Raw genomic sequence first — 15170 nt, 5'->3', positions numbered from 1 at the left:
AATATTCCGTAGATTGATCTAGACGAAATTAGAATTTGTGAATTTTAAAAATGCACTTGGACAAGCACGGAAAGGTTAGTTGAAACTAAGGAGAATCCAGTTTCCGAAATTCTTTGATAGGAAAATAAACTGGAGGTATCAAGAAACATAACGTACTTTGAAGTTATTAAATTCTCTCCGCAGTGCTCGGAAATACGAAGGTCATTTTATATCTTCCAATTGTGAGAAAACGACCCAAAAAGATCATTTTGTGGAAAATTTAATAAACTCATATTCTCTAAGAACTGTTTCTTTCTAAGTGTTCTAGCATCTTTCTTCTCATTTCAAACTAAAAATTGTTTCAACTACCGCCAATCATTTTTGTTTTTCCAAATATTTATTATCATGGAAACATGTGCCGATTTTGAGCCAATTACAAATATAATTAGAAGTATAAGTTGGAAATCTTTTGTCAAGCAGTTCTAAATCTCAAAAAATAAAAATTGTCTGAATATTTTTCTCTTACAAAGACGTTTCATCTATTCGGATTCACGGTATATTCCGAAATACACACAAAATGTTTTGGAACACGATATTTGGTATATAGATTCGAAATATTTGGTATTCGATATGGTTCATCCATTTCTTTTTTATTATCGCTAGGGTTCTTTCGAAATTATTTGTTTAGCCTCTACTAAAATTCCAATAAACACCCTCTAAAGGGGCGAACACAATAAACTTGAAGTGCTCAACACTGTACGTCGAAGGACGCTCTTTGATATCCTTTTTGTATATACACTTCAAAATTCATATTAAAGATATTGACACTTGAATGGAATTTTCTTCAGGGTTTGATATTTATAAACATAAAAATAGTGCAGATGAGATTATCCTTCTAAAAGAAATTGTTGAAAATTTCATCTTCGCCATTTTCTAATATACAGCGTGTTTATCAGACTAGGTCTGCAAAAAATATTGAATAAATTAAATTATTTCATAGTCGGATGAACTTCTCTAAACCAATGCCAAAAACTGCATAGCATCCAAGTATGTTTCATCTTCAATTAAAATATCTATACAGCCAGTTTTCAGTTGATTAAAAAGCTTCAAAATCTCCATATTGCAGCTTTGGTTTGTGATTTGGATACATATCCTTAAATATATTAAATAATCATTTCAGTTTCAAATGAAAAATAATATCTATTATCGACTTTTATGCATTAAATTTTATAATATAATTGAACAAAAAAAAATGTGTGACCCAGCGGAAGTTTGTCGTGTTTCATATTAATCTGTTGTTGTCAAATAAACTAAGTTATTGTGTCGAAATATCCTTAACCGAAGGCGTTTTTGCTTGAGCAATGAGTATCAAGATATTATCAAAATCTTAAATCGTAATTGAATATTTACTTGCGACAATTTTTGTTATTTAACTTGATCCTCAAAAGTATGCACAGAAAAAGACAATGATGTCTTGCTAACTACCACCAATTGTTTAAAAGGGCGAGAAAGATAGAATCGCCTTGAGACCAGGTGATCAGCATCATGCCATCTCCTGGGTCACAATTCCAAGATAGATTCTGTGTAGCTTGACCAATTGGGCGTCGCCTTAAGACCAGGTGATCAGCATCACACACACACTCACATTTTCTAAAGATATCTTCGCAAAATTAAAAAAAAAACTCCAACAACCATTAGGTTGTGGCATCTACTCTTTGGGTATCTATGTAACAGAATTTCTGCAAGTTTACTGTAACCTGTTGAACTGTTTCATTAGCTAGATGGCGGACGATAGGAAATAATGCACCGTTTTCCCTGGACTGAAGAGGTGACTTGAGGAAAATGCGTGCAAATTAACGAATAGCTCAAATTAAATCCAAACAATCATTGATGGAAACATTTTCAATGTGATTCTGTAGACAAATGACCTATACTGTACACTACTTTTGGCCATTAAACCTTTTTTTGTGGATTTACCGAAGATGTCTTCTCAATATATTGCCTTTCAAAGTATTTCCACATAAATTTTTTGAAGTGTACCCCATTTCGATGTTCTTTGTTAGATAGGGACAACATATAGAGGTTTAGAGTGCAATATATCCGTCGAGATTTCCTTCAGGAATGTTAGATATCTTTTCAATGTAACCGGAATGTCACAAGTCGCCAGGGGCATAGTTTAGACAACAGAGTTTCCTGTCAATATTACGAAGTGATACTTGGATAATAAAAAAAAATTGGAACGTTGGTTTCAGTGTGTTACTGAAACCAAATAAGTGAAACATTGTTCGTTCCAGTGCTGTAAATAGCATATATTCATTTGGATGAATTTTCTTTTTTATTCAAGCTTGTCCTAAACAACATTGTAAAAGGATGGTCTTCTCTTCCTTTCTCTTATAAAAATTTAATTTAATAAATAATCTTTTTACTGGGAATGTTGTTTTTCTTTACCTATTATATATTGTGATATTCATACAGTTGTCATTATCTAGTTTTTCTACGTATTATCAGCAAACTTGTTGTGTTGTACCATCATTTCTGATCCCACTAAAGATTAGAACAAAACTTCTAACAAAAGTTTTAAATTTTCCGTCGAAATGCACCATATTCTATCATTTTTTTATAATAGATTTCGGAAAATATCCACAAACCTCGATTGGGAAAGCATATTAAAAATAAATGATTATTTTGCTTGTTATAAATGGTGTACTGTATACAAAATTATATGACTTCAAAATGTAAAATCATAATGGCGTTAAATACGCCACCCACAAGTCCCAGTACAGCTAGACTTGCAAGAGAGCTAATGCTCTTAATCACTTGTTAGTCGACTCGACTAACAAGTTTTTTTAATGACATGAAGTACCTCAACTTGTGCAAAATTCCACGGCAGCACGGAATTCCCAATCTATCTCCGACTGAAAATACATTGGAAGTCTACATTTTGCCGCTAACACATTTAGATTTCGATGCTGACTGGAAGGCGTACCACGATACCAAAGGGTAGCGAATCCAGAATCAAGAGGTTGAGGAGGTTTTACAAGATATCATCTCAGACAGAACTGTCAAAGAGTTCTAGCATACATAACCATAACCATACATAACCAACATTCCTTACAGATGAGTGTACACAAAAAACAAGAGGAAAGAAAGATCCGGCCAAAAGAATTAGAAATTATGAAGGGTGATATGAGGTGTTCACTTCTTTTCCCCTACCATCGCATTTAGACAGCATGTATCCATACCCACCTCAACAAACACTGAAAATACATTCTCTTAACTTAAAGTAAAGATATTTAGATCCTATCTAGCTAGAGGGTTCCTGAGAATAGATGTGAACGTTGTGTTTATTCTGAAAATCGGAAGAAACGGCTACATGAATCCCAAATCATCCTGTCCTATCAGCCTTACCAGTTTTTCACTTGAAACAACCAGACTAGCAAAAAGACTGTTGCCCAATTGTAACAATAGCAGACGTTATTCTTGCGTACTGTAGAATAATGGAATAACTAAGAGTCACTTTAGAAATCACACTGCTCTACTATGGACAAATGGAGAAGTTTACTTGCTCGCTTTGTACATACAGAAGGGCTTTTTGTTGTATATGAAGATTTTATACCGGAATACACTTCCATTGATGGACCTACGCGTAGAATTCCTGTACAGAGAAAGTAAAAACTGGAGTACAACTGAATAGAGTCAGCACAACGCGTGTGTTAATTCTACAGGATCTATAGGAACGGCTCTAACTAGAACCCTTAAAGTCCCACTTAATCTTCCACCTGTGAACCCAACGATACTTTTCTAAGCCATAATGACAGCTGAATATCCTCAAAGATTGTAGGCTGTAGTAAATCGTACACATAGCTGTTGCACCAAATCAACAAGGGCTAAATTCGACAGGTCACTGGGCTTCTAACCGAACAAGGTCATCTAAGATACCATCTTCATGATATAGTTATCATTGAGGAAGAAGAAACTGCAAATTATATCATCGGTGTTCTTAGCACTTAAGCAAGCCAAACAGTCTAGTGACGTTAAAAGGTTCAATCCAAAAGCCTGGTTAGATTTTCAAAGAATATTTATTTGGTAGTTTTAAGCGGGATACGATAAGCTTGTTAAGAGCCCTGCGTAATGTTTCATAATTATGATACATGAACTAAGAACCAATGGAACAAATGAGACTCTTTTTTGACACTAATTTCCTCTTTTTTACTTGTTCATCAACATCGTCTTTTGTTGAATCAATATATTCGCCTTCTTCGTTCAATGGATATTTATAGAAAATTCACTTAACTTTAAATTGAAAAATCGAGTTGCCAGATATACCAAATTGTTATGTTATTATCTGGATGGGTAATGAATCAATACTAGGTGCACGGGTGTTGCTAATACATCACTATAATGCCGCTTGATTAATATGTTTGTCAATAAACTCCAGAGTGGACTACAAATAAACTGATTATCGAGAATTTGAGGTCCAAATATCGTACCAAGGGCCATTTTATAGGGCACAAGCCGCAGCTGAATCTAATTTAATCTGGATTATCATAATATTTTATTTTATAATAATGATAGTTATAACAATGATTAAAAAGAAACAAATTTATTTCAAACAGTCCACTCCCACTCATATCTATATTCAACTAAACGCGGTTTTATTCCAACGTATTAATGGCCGGAGCAAAAATACAAACGTATCTGCCGGAGTTTTTTTGTATAATAGATTTTTCGGTTCGTTTTACCTTTTATGAACTTCTTCTCTTCATTCACAAAATTCTATAATAGACACAGGCTACAAAATGAACTTTAAAGATGACAAAGTTTTGAATATAGAGAACAAATACAACATGAATAAAGGATCTGATACAGACAAATTAGTTTTGTTGATTCTATATCGAACTACTAAATATAAATAATATCAGATCATAATTTGATTATAAACAAATACCGTTTTTTTTAAGTACAATCAACACAAATCTTAATTCAATTCAATATATTTAAGAAGCATTTTCGCCATCTCAACCTAATTACAATATGAATGGGAGTGAAAGAGAGAAATGCCTTATTGTCAAAAAATTTTTCACAATTTGTAGATGAAAGTTTGTAAAAAACTAATAAACAAACATAAATATGTATAACTAAATGAAGACACAAATGAAATAAAATCTGAATATAAAGTGTACAAAAAAAAACTAAAGTAAATTGATCATTCCACCAAACACTGTAAAATTTGAAAATATCATTTTTTTGCGCTGAAAACAACCGTTGGCAGCATTAGTAATATTGGCTAAAATGTTTCTTAAAATCAAAAACCGAATTCCAAAGTTATTTTAATAAACCATGCTGATAAAACAAATCAGTTGAACTTGAAACTAAAAAGAAAAATGGATTGCACATAATATCTTTCATAATAAATTAAAAATAAAATGTTCTTCATATTAATAATGTTTCTAACACTAATTTTTATCATATAAAAATACGTTACAGCCTAAATAACAGCATCATTGAATCTTCAAAATTCTTATGGCTTGTGATAGACAATTCTTTGAAATTGGCGTTACACATCGGCCTATTTTACGCTAGCAGTTTCCAGGGAATGAAAATTATCAAGCTGTACAACATCAACATTCTCTCTCTCAACATTTTATCATGCCCTTTTTGAGTCGTATCTCATCGCATGTCCCTTCAGTGTTGTAGGTCTCATTTTGATCGAATTTTCAAACTGCAAAAGAGAGCTGGTAGTTATTTACTCAGACTAAAGAGTAGGACTCACTACCGGGAGTTTTCCAGAAGAATCAAAATATTGATTTTCGTTTTCCATATTTAGGTTACTTTCGTCTTATTCAGTATTTTTGAGTATTTTCCCGATCTAATGGGGTACTCACTCGCTAATTTTCATTCGATTATAGGCGCATAATTTTCAGAAAAACTATATATAGATTTTATAATTTCTGGTGGATTTTTTCAATTTTCCATATAAGAGTTACTCGATTTTCCTATCATTCTAGTCAAATACAAATTTCTTATAGAAAGATGTAAAACATATAATAAGCTAGTGAGTTAAAATAAGTATTTTTAATCTATATCGAGCGACAATATTTACATTTCGTAGTTGAATTTGCTTTCGGAACTATTGCCTTTACTAATTGTCGTATAATATATAATTTTTATCTTTAATTCAAATTAGAAACATATTTCCAATATCAATAGAGCTAAAAACCTGTTTTCAAAACCAAAATAATTAATTAAAGCAGTGCATCACATTAATGTATAAATTCATTAGATTATTCCAGAAATCCTTCAAGCTGCGCCATGTTAGTCTCGTTATCTATAGATAACGATTATTAAATCCGTATGTACATCACAGTGAACTTCAATTGAGTACGTTAATGAATGAACTAATGAATTATTTTCGCTACATTCGTCTACGTCGAAGAGAATCGATCGTTTAACCTTGTGTAATAATTATAGTTGTAGGTTGGACAAGCTGGTTTCAGGATTAGTTTGTCACCTGCCGTAAGCGGCTGTACAAGTTTATTGGCAGTTTGTCGATTCGGAGAATGTCGAAATTGACTAATTAGTTTTGGTTAATTGCTTTAGGAATACAGGTTTATAGTAAGATATTGTTTCATATTATACGGTATATATAAAAACTATGAGAATTGTTAGCCGTAAAATTTCAAGAACACAATATACAGGAGTCATAAGGAACTTCGACCTCTACTATATGTCCTTCAGGGAAGTTGTTATGTGGCTACTAAAAGGTGTCAACATAATCTAATATGTATATATAAATTCAACTACATTTTTTCTGTTACTTTGTATTCTTTCTAAGAGCAGAATCAACTGTTTTTCAATTGGGATTTTTTAGACCAAAATTGCATTTGGGCATCATTTTCTCAACTTCATGTATATGTGTTGATATATTATATTACAAGGCTATATATTTAGAATTTTTGCCGCTCAGATTGAGCCCTTTTGACCTTGTATTTTAGTCGGTGGTCAGTTTTTCAAGCATCGACTATTATTCTCAATTTTTTTCCGTCCTTTCGTTTCTGTTTGTTCCAATCACGTACTCCTAGAGTTTGCATATTATATTGTAAAATTTGATCTTCCCATCTATCCTAGAATCACTAATTTTAGAAATTTTGACACACATTCTGCTTTTTGTACGTTATACAAAAGTTGCTGTCCATTTATCCCAGTTTTCAGTGGAAGTGTAAAATTACATCATTTTCTGTTTCATTTTCATTTCCTGTTGTATCAACAAATTCCACTGAAACTTGACTCACATTATCCAAAATTTTATTTTGAGGTGACTTCTGCAAAAGATATTTCAGTTATTAAAACTGAGGGATAAATATTTCAGACGTAGGAATTCAACACTTCTGTGAGACATACCAAAAAGTATTTAAGTATTAGTGATATAATTCAGATTTTCGGTAGTTTTTGATAGTATTAGTGCATCTATAAACTTTCAAACTCATAGAATTCAAAATTCAATATTCAATATTCAAATTGTCGTATTAAATATAATTTTTATCTTGAATTCAAATAGAAACATAATTTCAATATCGATAGAGCTAAAAACCTGTTTTCAAAACCAAAATAATTAATTAAATAATCAATTAAAGCAATGCATTACAATAATTTATAAATAAAATTTGGATTTGAATTTCTTTAATTTCTTATTTCTTAGACCTTTTGATATATTAATTCTTCTATTCTTCTATTCTTCTAAATATTCTCTATTTTAGGTCTTTTCTGTTTCAAAATTATTTTTTTTATTGATTTTTTCGAAAATTGAACAAAAATGAACAAAAGAACAATGTTCACGGATTTAACCGCGTTGGAATTTTAAAAATTCTCGACGTTTCGGCTCCCACTTTGGAGCTATTATCAAGAGAAGGGTGGGGTTATGGTGGTTATTCGTTCATTGGTAAGAAATGATCCGATTCCAAGGTCTCAATCTGTCTACTCCACGCAACGATTAATCCCTTTTTTCTGGTTGATTCCAAGGCCTCAATCTGCCGAGAAAATGAAAAGCTGAAACAAAAAAATATAAAATGATGGAAATAAAAAAATGGAAATAATATGATTGTCCTCAAGAATGACACTATTGACTCTAACACACTCACTGCTGGTATTGAGCTAACTGGGGAGCTAGTAGCCTGGATCTTGTAATCATAGGGGAGGCTTATTTCTTTCTCTATTCAATACATGGATGATTGTTATATAGGCAAAATCAACCACTACATTTGGATATTTTTTGTTTTGGTGATTCAAATACATAGCTGAAGTAGTACATAACTGAATTAAACAAACTGAAACGTCTATCAGAAAAGTAATAACATATATTTTACAATATGTAGATACTGAGGATACTCATACTCATACTGTATAATGCCGTGAACCATTGACCAAACTTAAACTTTGGTAAAAAAGTTTGTTATATTCTTTTGTTCGGCTTCTGTTTGTCGTTTTCTGGCAGACAAATCTCGCAGTCTCCTCTGAAATAGAAGTTTCGAAGAAGATGTTTCCTCCACCACCATATCCTCTTCATTCATCGTCTTTTTCTCTTCTTCCGTTTACCATATTTACTATTTCTTCATCTGTCACTTCATACCGTTCATGTTGGGCCAACCACTCATTCACATCTTCTTCTATTGCGTCCGCGCTTTTGTTGTAACAATGGAAGTAGGCTGGTGTTGTCGGATTAAGTCTCTTTCTGTAAATTTTCTCCACCTTCAGATTATTTATTTTCTTGGAGCAAAACTTTCCAAGACTTAGAAATGGTGCAACGCTCTCTCAAGAACGAGCCAAATAGTAAGCAACGTCATTTAAATTAATATGATAATTTGTTCACCATATCTTCTCCCTGGTCCAACGCGTCAATTAAAGAAGAAAGCAGGTTCCTTCGATAAATCCTCTTTAATGTCCTCTGATACTTAGGTTGTCGTACCTGTGGAGGCAAAAACATTGCTTGTATATCTTTATATCTGAAACGGTTTGTACGATTTTTATAAATTTTTGTAAACGAGGATCTTATGATACGGCCGGTATTATGGTTGTATTTACATTGTAGTCAGATCTTGTATTTTTCCGCAAAAATCATGAACTATGTTATTTCAAATGGATCACCATATATATTTTGTATTTTTAGAAATCTTATTTGCCCATTGGTTTATTATTGCTACAACTACACTTTGATTATCGATAAGTAATGAAAAAATATTAAATAATTACAAGTTAAAATAAATTCACTCTAATAAATCCTTAAATAATCACCATTTTGTGAATGTAAATTAAAATCCTTTCGAATAGTTGAAGCTGTTACAATTTTCATATTTCATGTATATCAATGAAATCTCTAGTATCAATAATTCATATTTTTCAACATTTTCTACTATTTCACTAAATTCAAATCTGAATATGTAACATTATTAAATGAAACGACAGTAAATCTTGATTCGATTCACTGGGAAAACAAAGAACTTTCCCTGATATTTCCGACAGTTTCATCTACCACAAACTCCGTCACAAAGCAGTTTTCGAAACATCCTATTCCACCTAGAATATAATAAAACGTTTGCAGAGTATAAGCGACAATTCAACTATGTGTGCTGGTGGGTATTATATACTGAGATAAACATACGTCTTTCGATGATATTCTGTGAAATAATCATTGTATACTGCTCCTACGACATATATTATAATACAGGATTCCCGTATTTATCTGAAGTCTTCAACTGTTGAATCCTGAAAATAGAATTTCAATAGAATATGAACTTGTGGGCGCTTCAAAAGATGTTTAGTGATGTTTGAAGTGGCGTAAATAGGGACACGGATATCCCTCAATGTTACAATTATTATATTTGATATGCTCACTATCAAAAGGCTCCCTTCATTGTCCACTTTCTCTTACCTACCATCAGAATAATCACAATTTCAGAATGAATTACCTTTATTTATAATAATGGAAAGGTTCATAGTTCGGCATTTGAAATAAAATATGTCGATCTAAAAACCAATAGTGCGATAACCAGTTTGCAAATGCATTCGGTCCCAATAGTGGCCATTAAAATCCTATCGCCTATAAACCTTACAATATATTTCGAACCTTTGATGAATAATGAGAGCTTGTACTTGGATACTTGGATAAACTCGACAAGTAACTATCTTGAAAGCCATAATAGCCGAATAAGTGTCATTAAGATTTTACTAAGCGTTCAAAAAAGTCCTTCATAATTTGGTGAGCGATGACTGGAAGATTATAACCACCAGTGGCAATCCATTCTTGATATAGCTTAAAATGTAGCTACCACATCCCTGAGAAATCTCCTCGTAAGATAGTCTCTACAAATATAGATGAAAACACCTGACATGAGATATTAGACAAGCAAAGGCACACATAGATGCTGATCTGCTAAGCAGGCTCGAAATACGACTATTTAGGTTAGGTTAGCCTACGATTGGTAATTGGTATTTTCAACGTACACGGTCTTTTATCATCAGCCAGAAATTAGGAGGATTAAGGTTAGAAGAATAGAAGAGGTTATAGGCATATCAAAACAACGCACTTGCAATGTGATGACTGGAAAATTATGCATGCATAAATTATTCACGTCTTGGATAGCGCGTTTTTCATCTTGGACCAAAAGCGCATTCTAAAGAACATTCCTCAGCAGGTTTCAGCGGGGTGAAAGCTATACCTACCACTGCACTCCTTAAACTAGAATATAACCGAAACAGTGAATTGGAAAGGACGAAATAGTCCCGAAAGAAGCAAAAACGGTTTCATCTGCCGAAAAAGCGATGGCAACTGCATTTGAGGAACAATAAATGCCTCAGATTGATTGACTACCCACCATATTCGGCAGATTTTACCCCAAGAGTCTTTTTCCCATTTGCTAACCTCAAATTTTCACTTACAGAAGGAAGATTCTTATCAGGGGCGGAAGTAAACGTGCTTTTTGGAGAAAAAAAAGCCGAAAATTATAGAAAATGTTAGAGCACCGCAGAAAAAAAGTATACAGACTGAAAGAGAGACCAGGCTGAAAATATCTTGTTTGTTAGGTCGGAAACTTGTCAGACAACCCTCGTATATGACACCCCCCTAGACTATACATACGAGGGTTGATCCTCAAGTTTTGAAATAGACAAATAAAAACAAAGGAGAAAATTGGATATGACTTTATTGTTTTTCAAAATATTCTCATTAAGACTAATACTTGTTTGAACCAAGTGTCGAAGCATTATTTCCATTCCGATTGAGGTACTTCATCAACCCTTTCTACAAGTGTAGAAAAACCTTGACCTCGCAATTTATTTTTGATCCTCGGGAATAAGAAGAAATCAGTGAGTGCGTTACAAGGACTGCATGGCGAATGACCGATCAATTCGATGTTTTGACTGTTCAAAGACGTTTTTGTGTTTATGGAACGGTGGCGACATTTTTTCGAAAATGAAGGCGTGAAGAAAAAGTACGAAACCAGGGGCGATTGCAGGCTCTCCACTTTTGAAAGATTTTGGGAAATATTGCAAGGGGCCAGCATCAACTCTGCCACTTTTCTGGAAGAAAACGTTTCTTACATCCGATCCCAAGCATTGAGCAGGACGAGGAGATCTACATCCTTTCCAACAATGATGACTGATTGAAATAAAGTACTCTTTTCAAGGGCCAATTCAACTATTTCACTGTCAACATCTTCGGGTGCCTGTCTTGTCTCAATTCCTTGGGTGTAGAAGGCAGACCGAATAAAACCAATGAACCTGCGTTTGTTGCTATCACTGGCCAACAGCTTGATATGGTGGTCGACTCTTCAAACATGAAAATCATCTACGAAGCAGGCAAAATGGTTCAGAAAAAATATTAATTCGATGTAAAAAATGAATTACAGATTCCATTGATCCATTATCAATAAATTATTCCATCATCTATTTTATTAACTATTTGATTCAGAATCTGAGTGTGCATAATTTTTTCACGTGTTTTGTTTATGTAATATACCTTTCAGAATTGAATTACAGTCGTTTTTTAAGAGTACCTAGTATTTTTTGTGTGTAAATTACCCATTACCATCATTAGAACTCATAAGGTCAAATTTACGAGAGAAAAAAAACGATTTTTCCATTTTTGGTTATTTGACGGTTGTGAGAGAACCATAAGGCCTAAAGACGTATGGTTTAGCTTGAACGAAAGCTAATTAAATTTGCTATAACTTCTATCCTCATAACTTCCTCCGTAGAATACGTATTTTCCGTGATTATTACGTTAGTTTAGGTTAGGTTAGGTCCAAAGTTGACCAAAACTTAAAATTTCACTTTTTTGGAAAAAATTAGCAATTTTTGAATAGATCTATCTCAGAAACGATTAGACCTAAAGAGCTCCACTTAGTCTCGTTTTGTAGCTAATTGTACCTCATTTAAATAATTATGGAATAGCCATTCACGACAAACGCATCATTTCAAAGTTATAGCGAGAAAACCAGCATAACGGTTTTTTGGAGTACTATGAAAAAAGCACAAGGTTTTAATTCCTGCAAAAATTGGATTTAGACTTTCCTAATAGTCCCAAACAACAACCAAAAAATCAGAACTAGCCGTTCACTTGCTATCTTAATGTACAATTTGACTGATGTACGGCGAAAGTCATAGGAAAACAAACTGACCAAAATGAATGTTTCAAGTATCATGTCAGATTTAAAATATTCACTTATAATGTTGTTATATCTCAAAACCTAAGTAACAAAGCAGATCTCATAGATATCTGCTAATTGAAGCATATTTTTGTCGTTGATCAGATCAATAACTGGAAGAAAAAGAATGTACAACTTCAGGTAATTTTAAGAAAATGTTAATTAGTTTTCTAATTTCTTTATTGTTACTTGTCCAATACAAGTGCCAAATTTATACGCTACAAAGTCGTCCATGATAGTCAAAATATTCAGATGCATATTATAATAATTCACAAAATTTTTGTGTAGTTATATAATTTGCGGCATAAAGACCAACTGCGTAATAGTTAAGAGCTGTATCCCTGTAACGATTTAACGATAAAACCAAACAACCACTCCTGTTCTAATCCTCAAACATCCCGAAGTCGACACATACCTGAAACAAAGGAACATCATTAAATCGCTTTAACGGCAAAGAGGATTTTAGGCTTAAGTTTACGAGATCGATCAATCCAAATTAAGAGCGGGGCGGCGTATGGTCTGGTTGTAGCCGATAGGGCCAACCAACTAACTGATTGAACTCGCTGTGTACAACATCGAACGGGGCAAACAACACCTTTGAAAACATTTTCCGATAGTGGAAGCTTGATACGGGGTTTAATCAACATTCCGTTAGGATCGAGAGAGAGCGAAAGATAGGGAAAGAGGAAGAGAGACTTTGTATGTTACTGGTAGTCGGTAATTGAATTAGTTTGAGTGGTGTTTGGGGATAAAAACGAAAATGATGTAATGAATTGTCGATGTAAATAAGATTGGATTCAACATGTAGTCTAATTAATTCGGTAAAATAATTTTCCTATATGAAGTTGATAACACTACTCAATTTTATTATTTTCATTCGAATAGTTTGGATCATGAAGCGGTGCAAAAACGCTCCCTTGTTTTGTTCAGTTTTTTCAGCTATTTTACAAAGTAAGCAAATCTCACGATAAAATCGGTTCCTTAAGGTTTGTATTCACTTGTACCTTGAAACTTTGTGGTTTTAATTCGACTTCGCTATTGGGACAAAGGAAATAAATTGATTTTTTCGCTTGTTCGGAGATTCTATCAGGTGTTATGTTTTTCTGGCACCAGATAAAATGTTTCCGCACTGTTTTCTGGTGATACCTAGATGTAAACATATTTAATAATCGACTCTCACCACTATAATGATAATTATTGAACACCAAGTTAGCAGTGCTCCAGGCGAATCGCCCTGATCAAGGAAAAAAGAAAATGATGAGCATTTCTATTAATGTTTTTTGGACCCTTGATTGTTACCAGAACAATGATATTTGCCTCAACCTTCATTCCTTACAATATTCAATTTTATATAAACCAATTGTTTGTTTCAGATGATGAAAATTCGGAAGTCCACGGTGTGATAACTAAAGAAGGTCTCTTCGAAGGCACAATACTCACTACTTTTGAAGAATTCCACATCGAACCTTTGAGTAGATATTTATCGATAGAAGATATGCTGAACTCTCCATTCCATTCTATAATTTATAGAACGTCCGACGTTCAGAATCTTACAAAAGGTAAGTGGATTGATAAGATGATAACAAGCCTAAGGTGTCAATAAAAGAACATAGTATTACTTGCATACTGCTTTTAACTTTGATTTTTTTGTATAAAATGAATTTTAAAAAAAAACAGGTAAAAAATTGAGGTTCCGACCTATTTCGGTCTATATTAAAGTTTTCTATCAAAAGAGACCTATAAACAAGACGATTTTTTAAGAAATGGTTAAGGCAGTTCCTAGTTCACTTGTTTTCCCAGAATTTATGACGCTATACGTCATAAAATTTCAGGTGATATGTTAAAAAGAATCGATTGACTTTTTTTCATTTCAACATCTTGTGTATGAAGCACACTTAGACCTGTTGTTGTTGACGAAAATATGTAGTTATGTAATTTATAATATAGGAAGTGTTTCTACGGAATATCAGAATATACCATGCACCATCTTCCATCTTCTTCACATGGACGATATCAAGCTATTTGCAACCAATAATCGTCAAATCAATAACACATCGATTCTCCATTGATATCCATATGGAGTTTGGACTGTTTAAGTTCAAGACTCGACATATCGAGAAAGACATTGTCAATAACGGAAATATACAAATTTCCAACGGAGATATCGTATAGGCGTTGGAAAATGGAGAACTAGAATCTCAACAGGCTAAGTTACTAGACCACAAGCAGAGAAAAAAGCTATAATCCAGAATCAATACACGAAAAGAATGAAGTCACTTATGAAGTCCGAATTAAATGCAGTTAACTTTGTCCAAGCAATCAATACCTATACCATGCCTGCTTTAACGTTTTAACGAAGTTGACACAAACAATGAAGACGAAGAATGACAACTACCACCCGAAGTCATCCACTATTAGAACAACTTAACCTGCACTCTCGACAGGAAATGAAACTAAGTAAAGTCTTTCATAGGAAATCAGAGACCTCCAACC

At 33.2% G+C, this 15170-nt stretch overlaps 1 protein-coding gene across 1 annotated transcript in view; it reads left to right on the top strand.

Moving 5' to 3' along the window:
- LOC130448365 (disintegrin and metalloproteinase domain-containing protein 10-like) overlaps positions 1-15170 on the top strand; it is a 237446-nt gene that overhangs the window by 136791 nt on the left and 85485 nt on the right. Inside the window, exon 4 of the mRNA XM_056785723.1 lies at positions 14051-14236. Within this exon, the coding sequence (XP_056641701.1) occupies positions 14051-14236 (186 nt within the window). The remainder of the gene's footprint in view (positions 1-14050; positions 14237-15170) is intronic.

Source organism: Diorhabda sublineata, chromosome 8, assembly GCF_026230105.1.
Source record: "Diorhabda sublineata isolate icDioSubl1.1 chromosome 8, icDioSubl1.1, whole genome shotgun sequence".
Lineage (NCBI taxonomy): Eukaryota > Metazoa > Arthropoda > Insecta > Coleoptera > Chrysomelidae > Diorhabda > Diorhabda sublineata.
The sequence above is the reverse complement of the archived record's forward strand: the minus strand, read 5'-3'. Positions and strand labels throughout refer to the sequence as shown.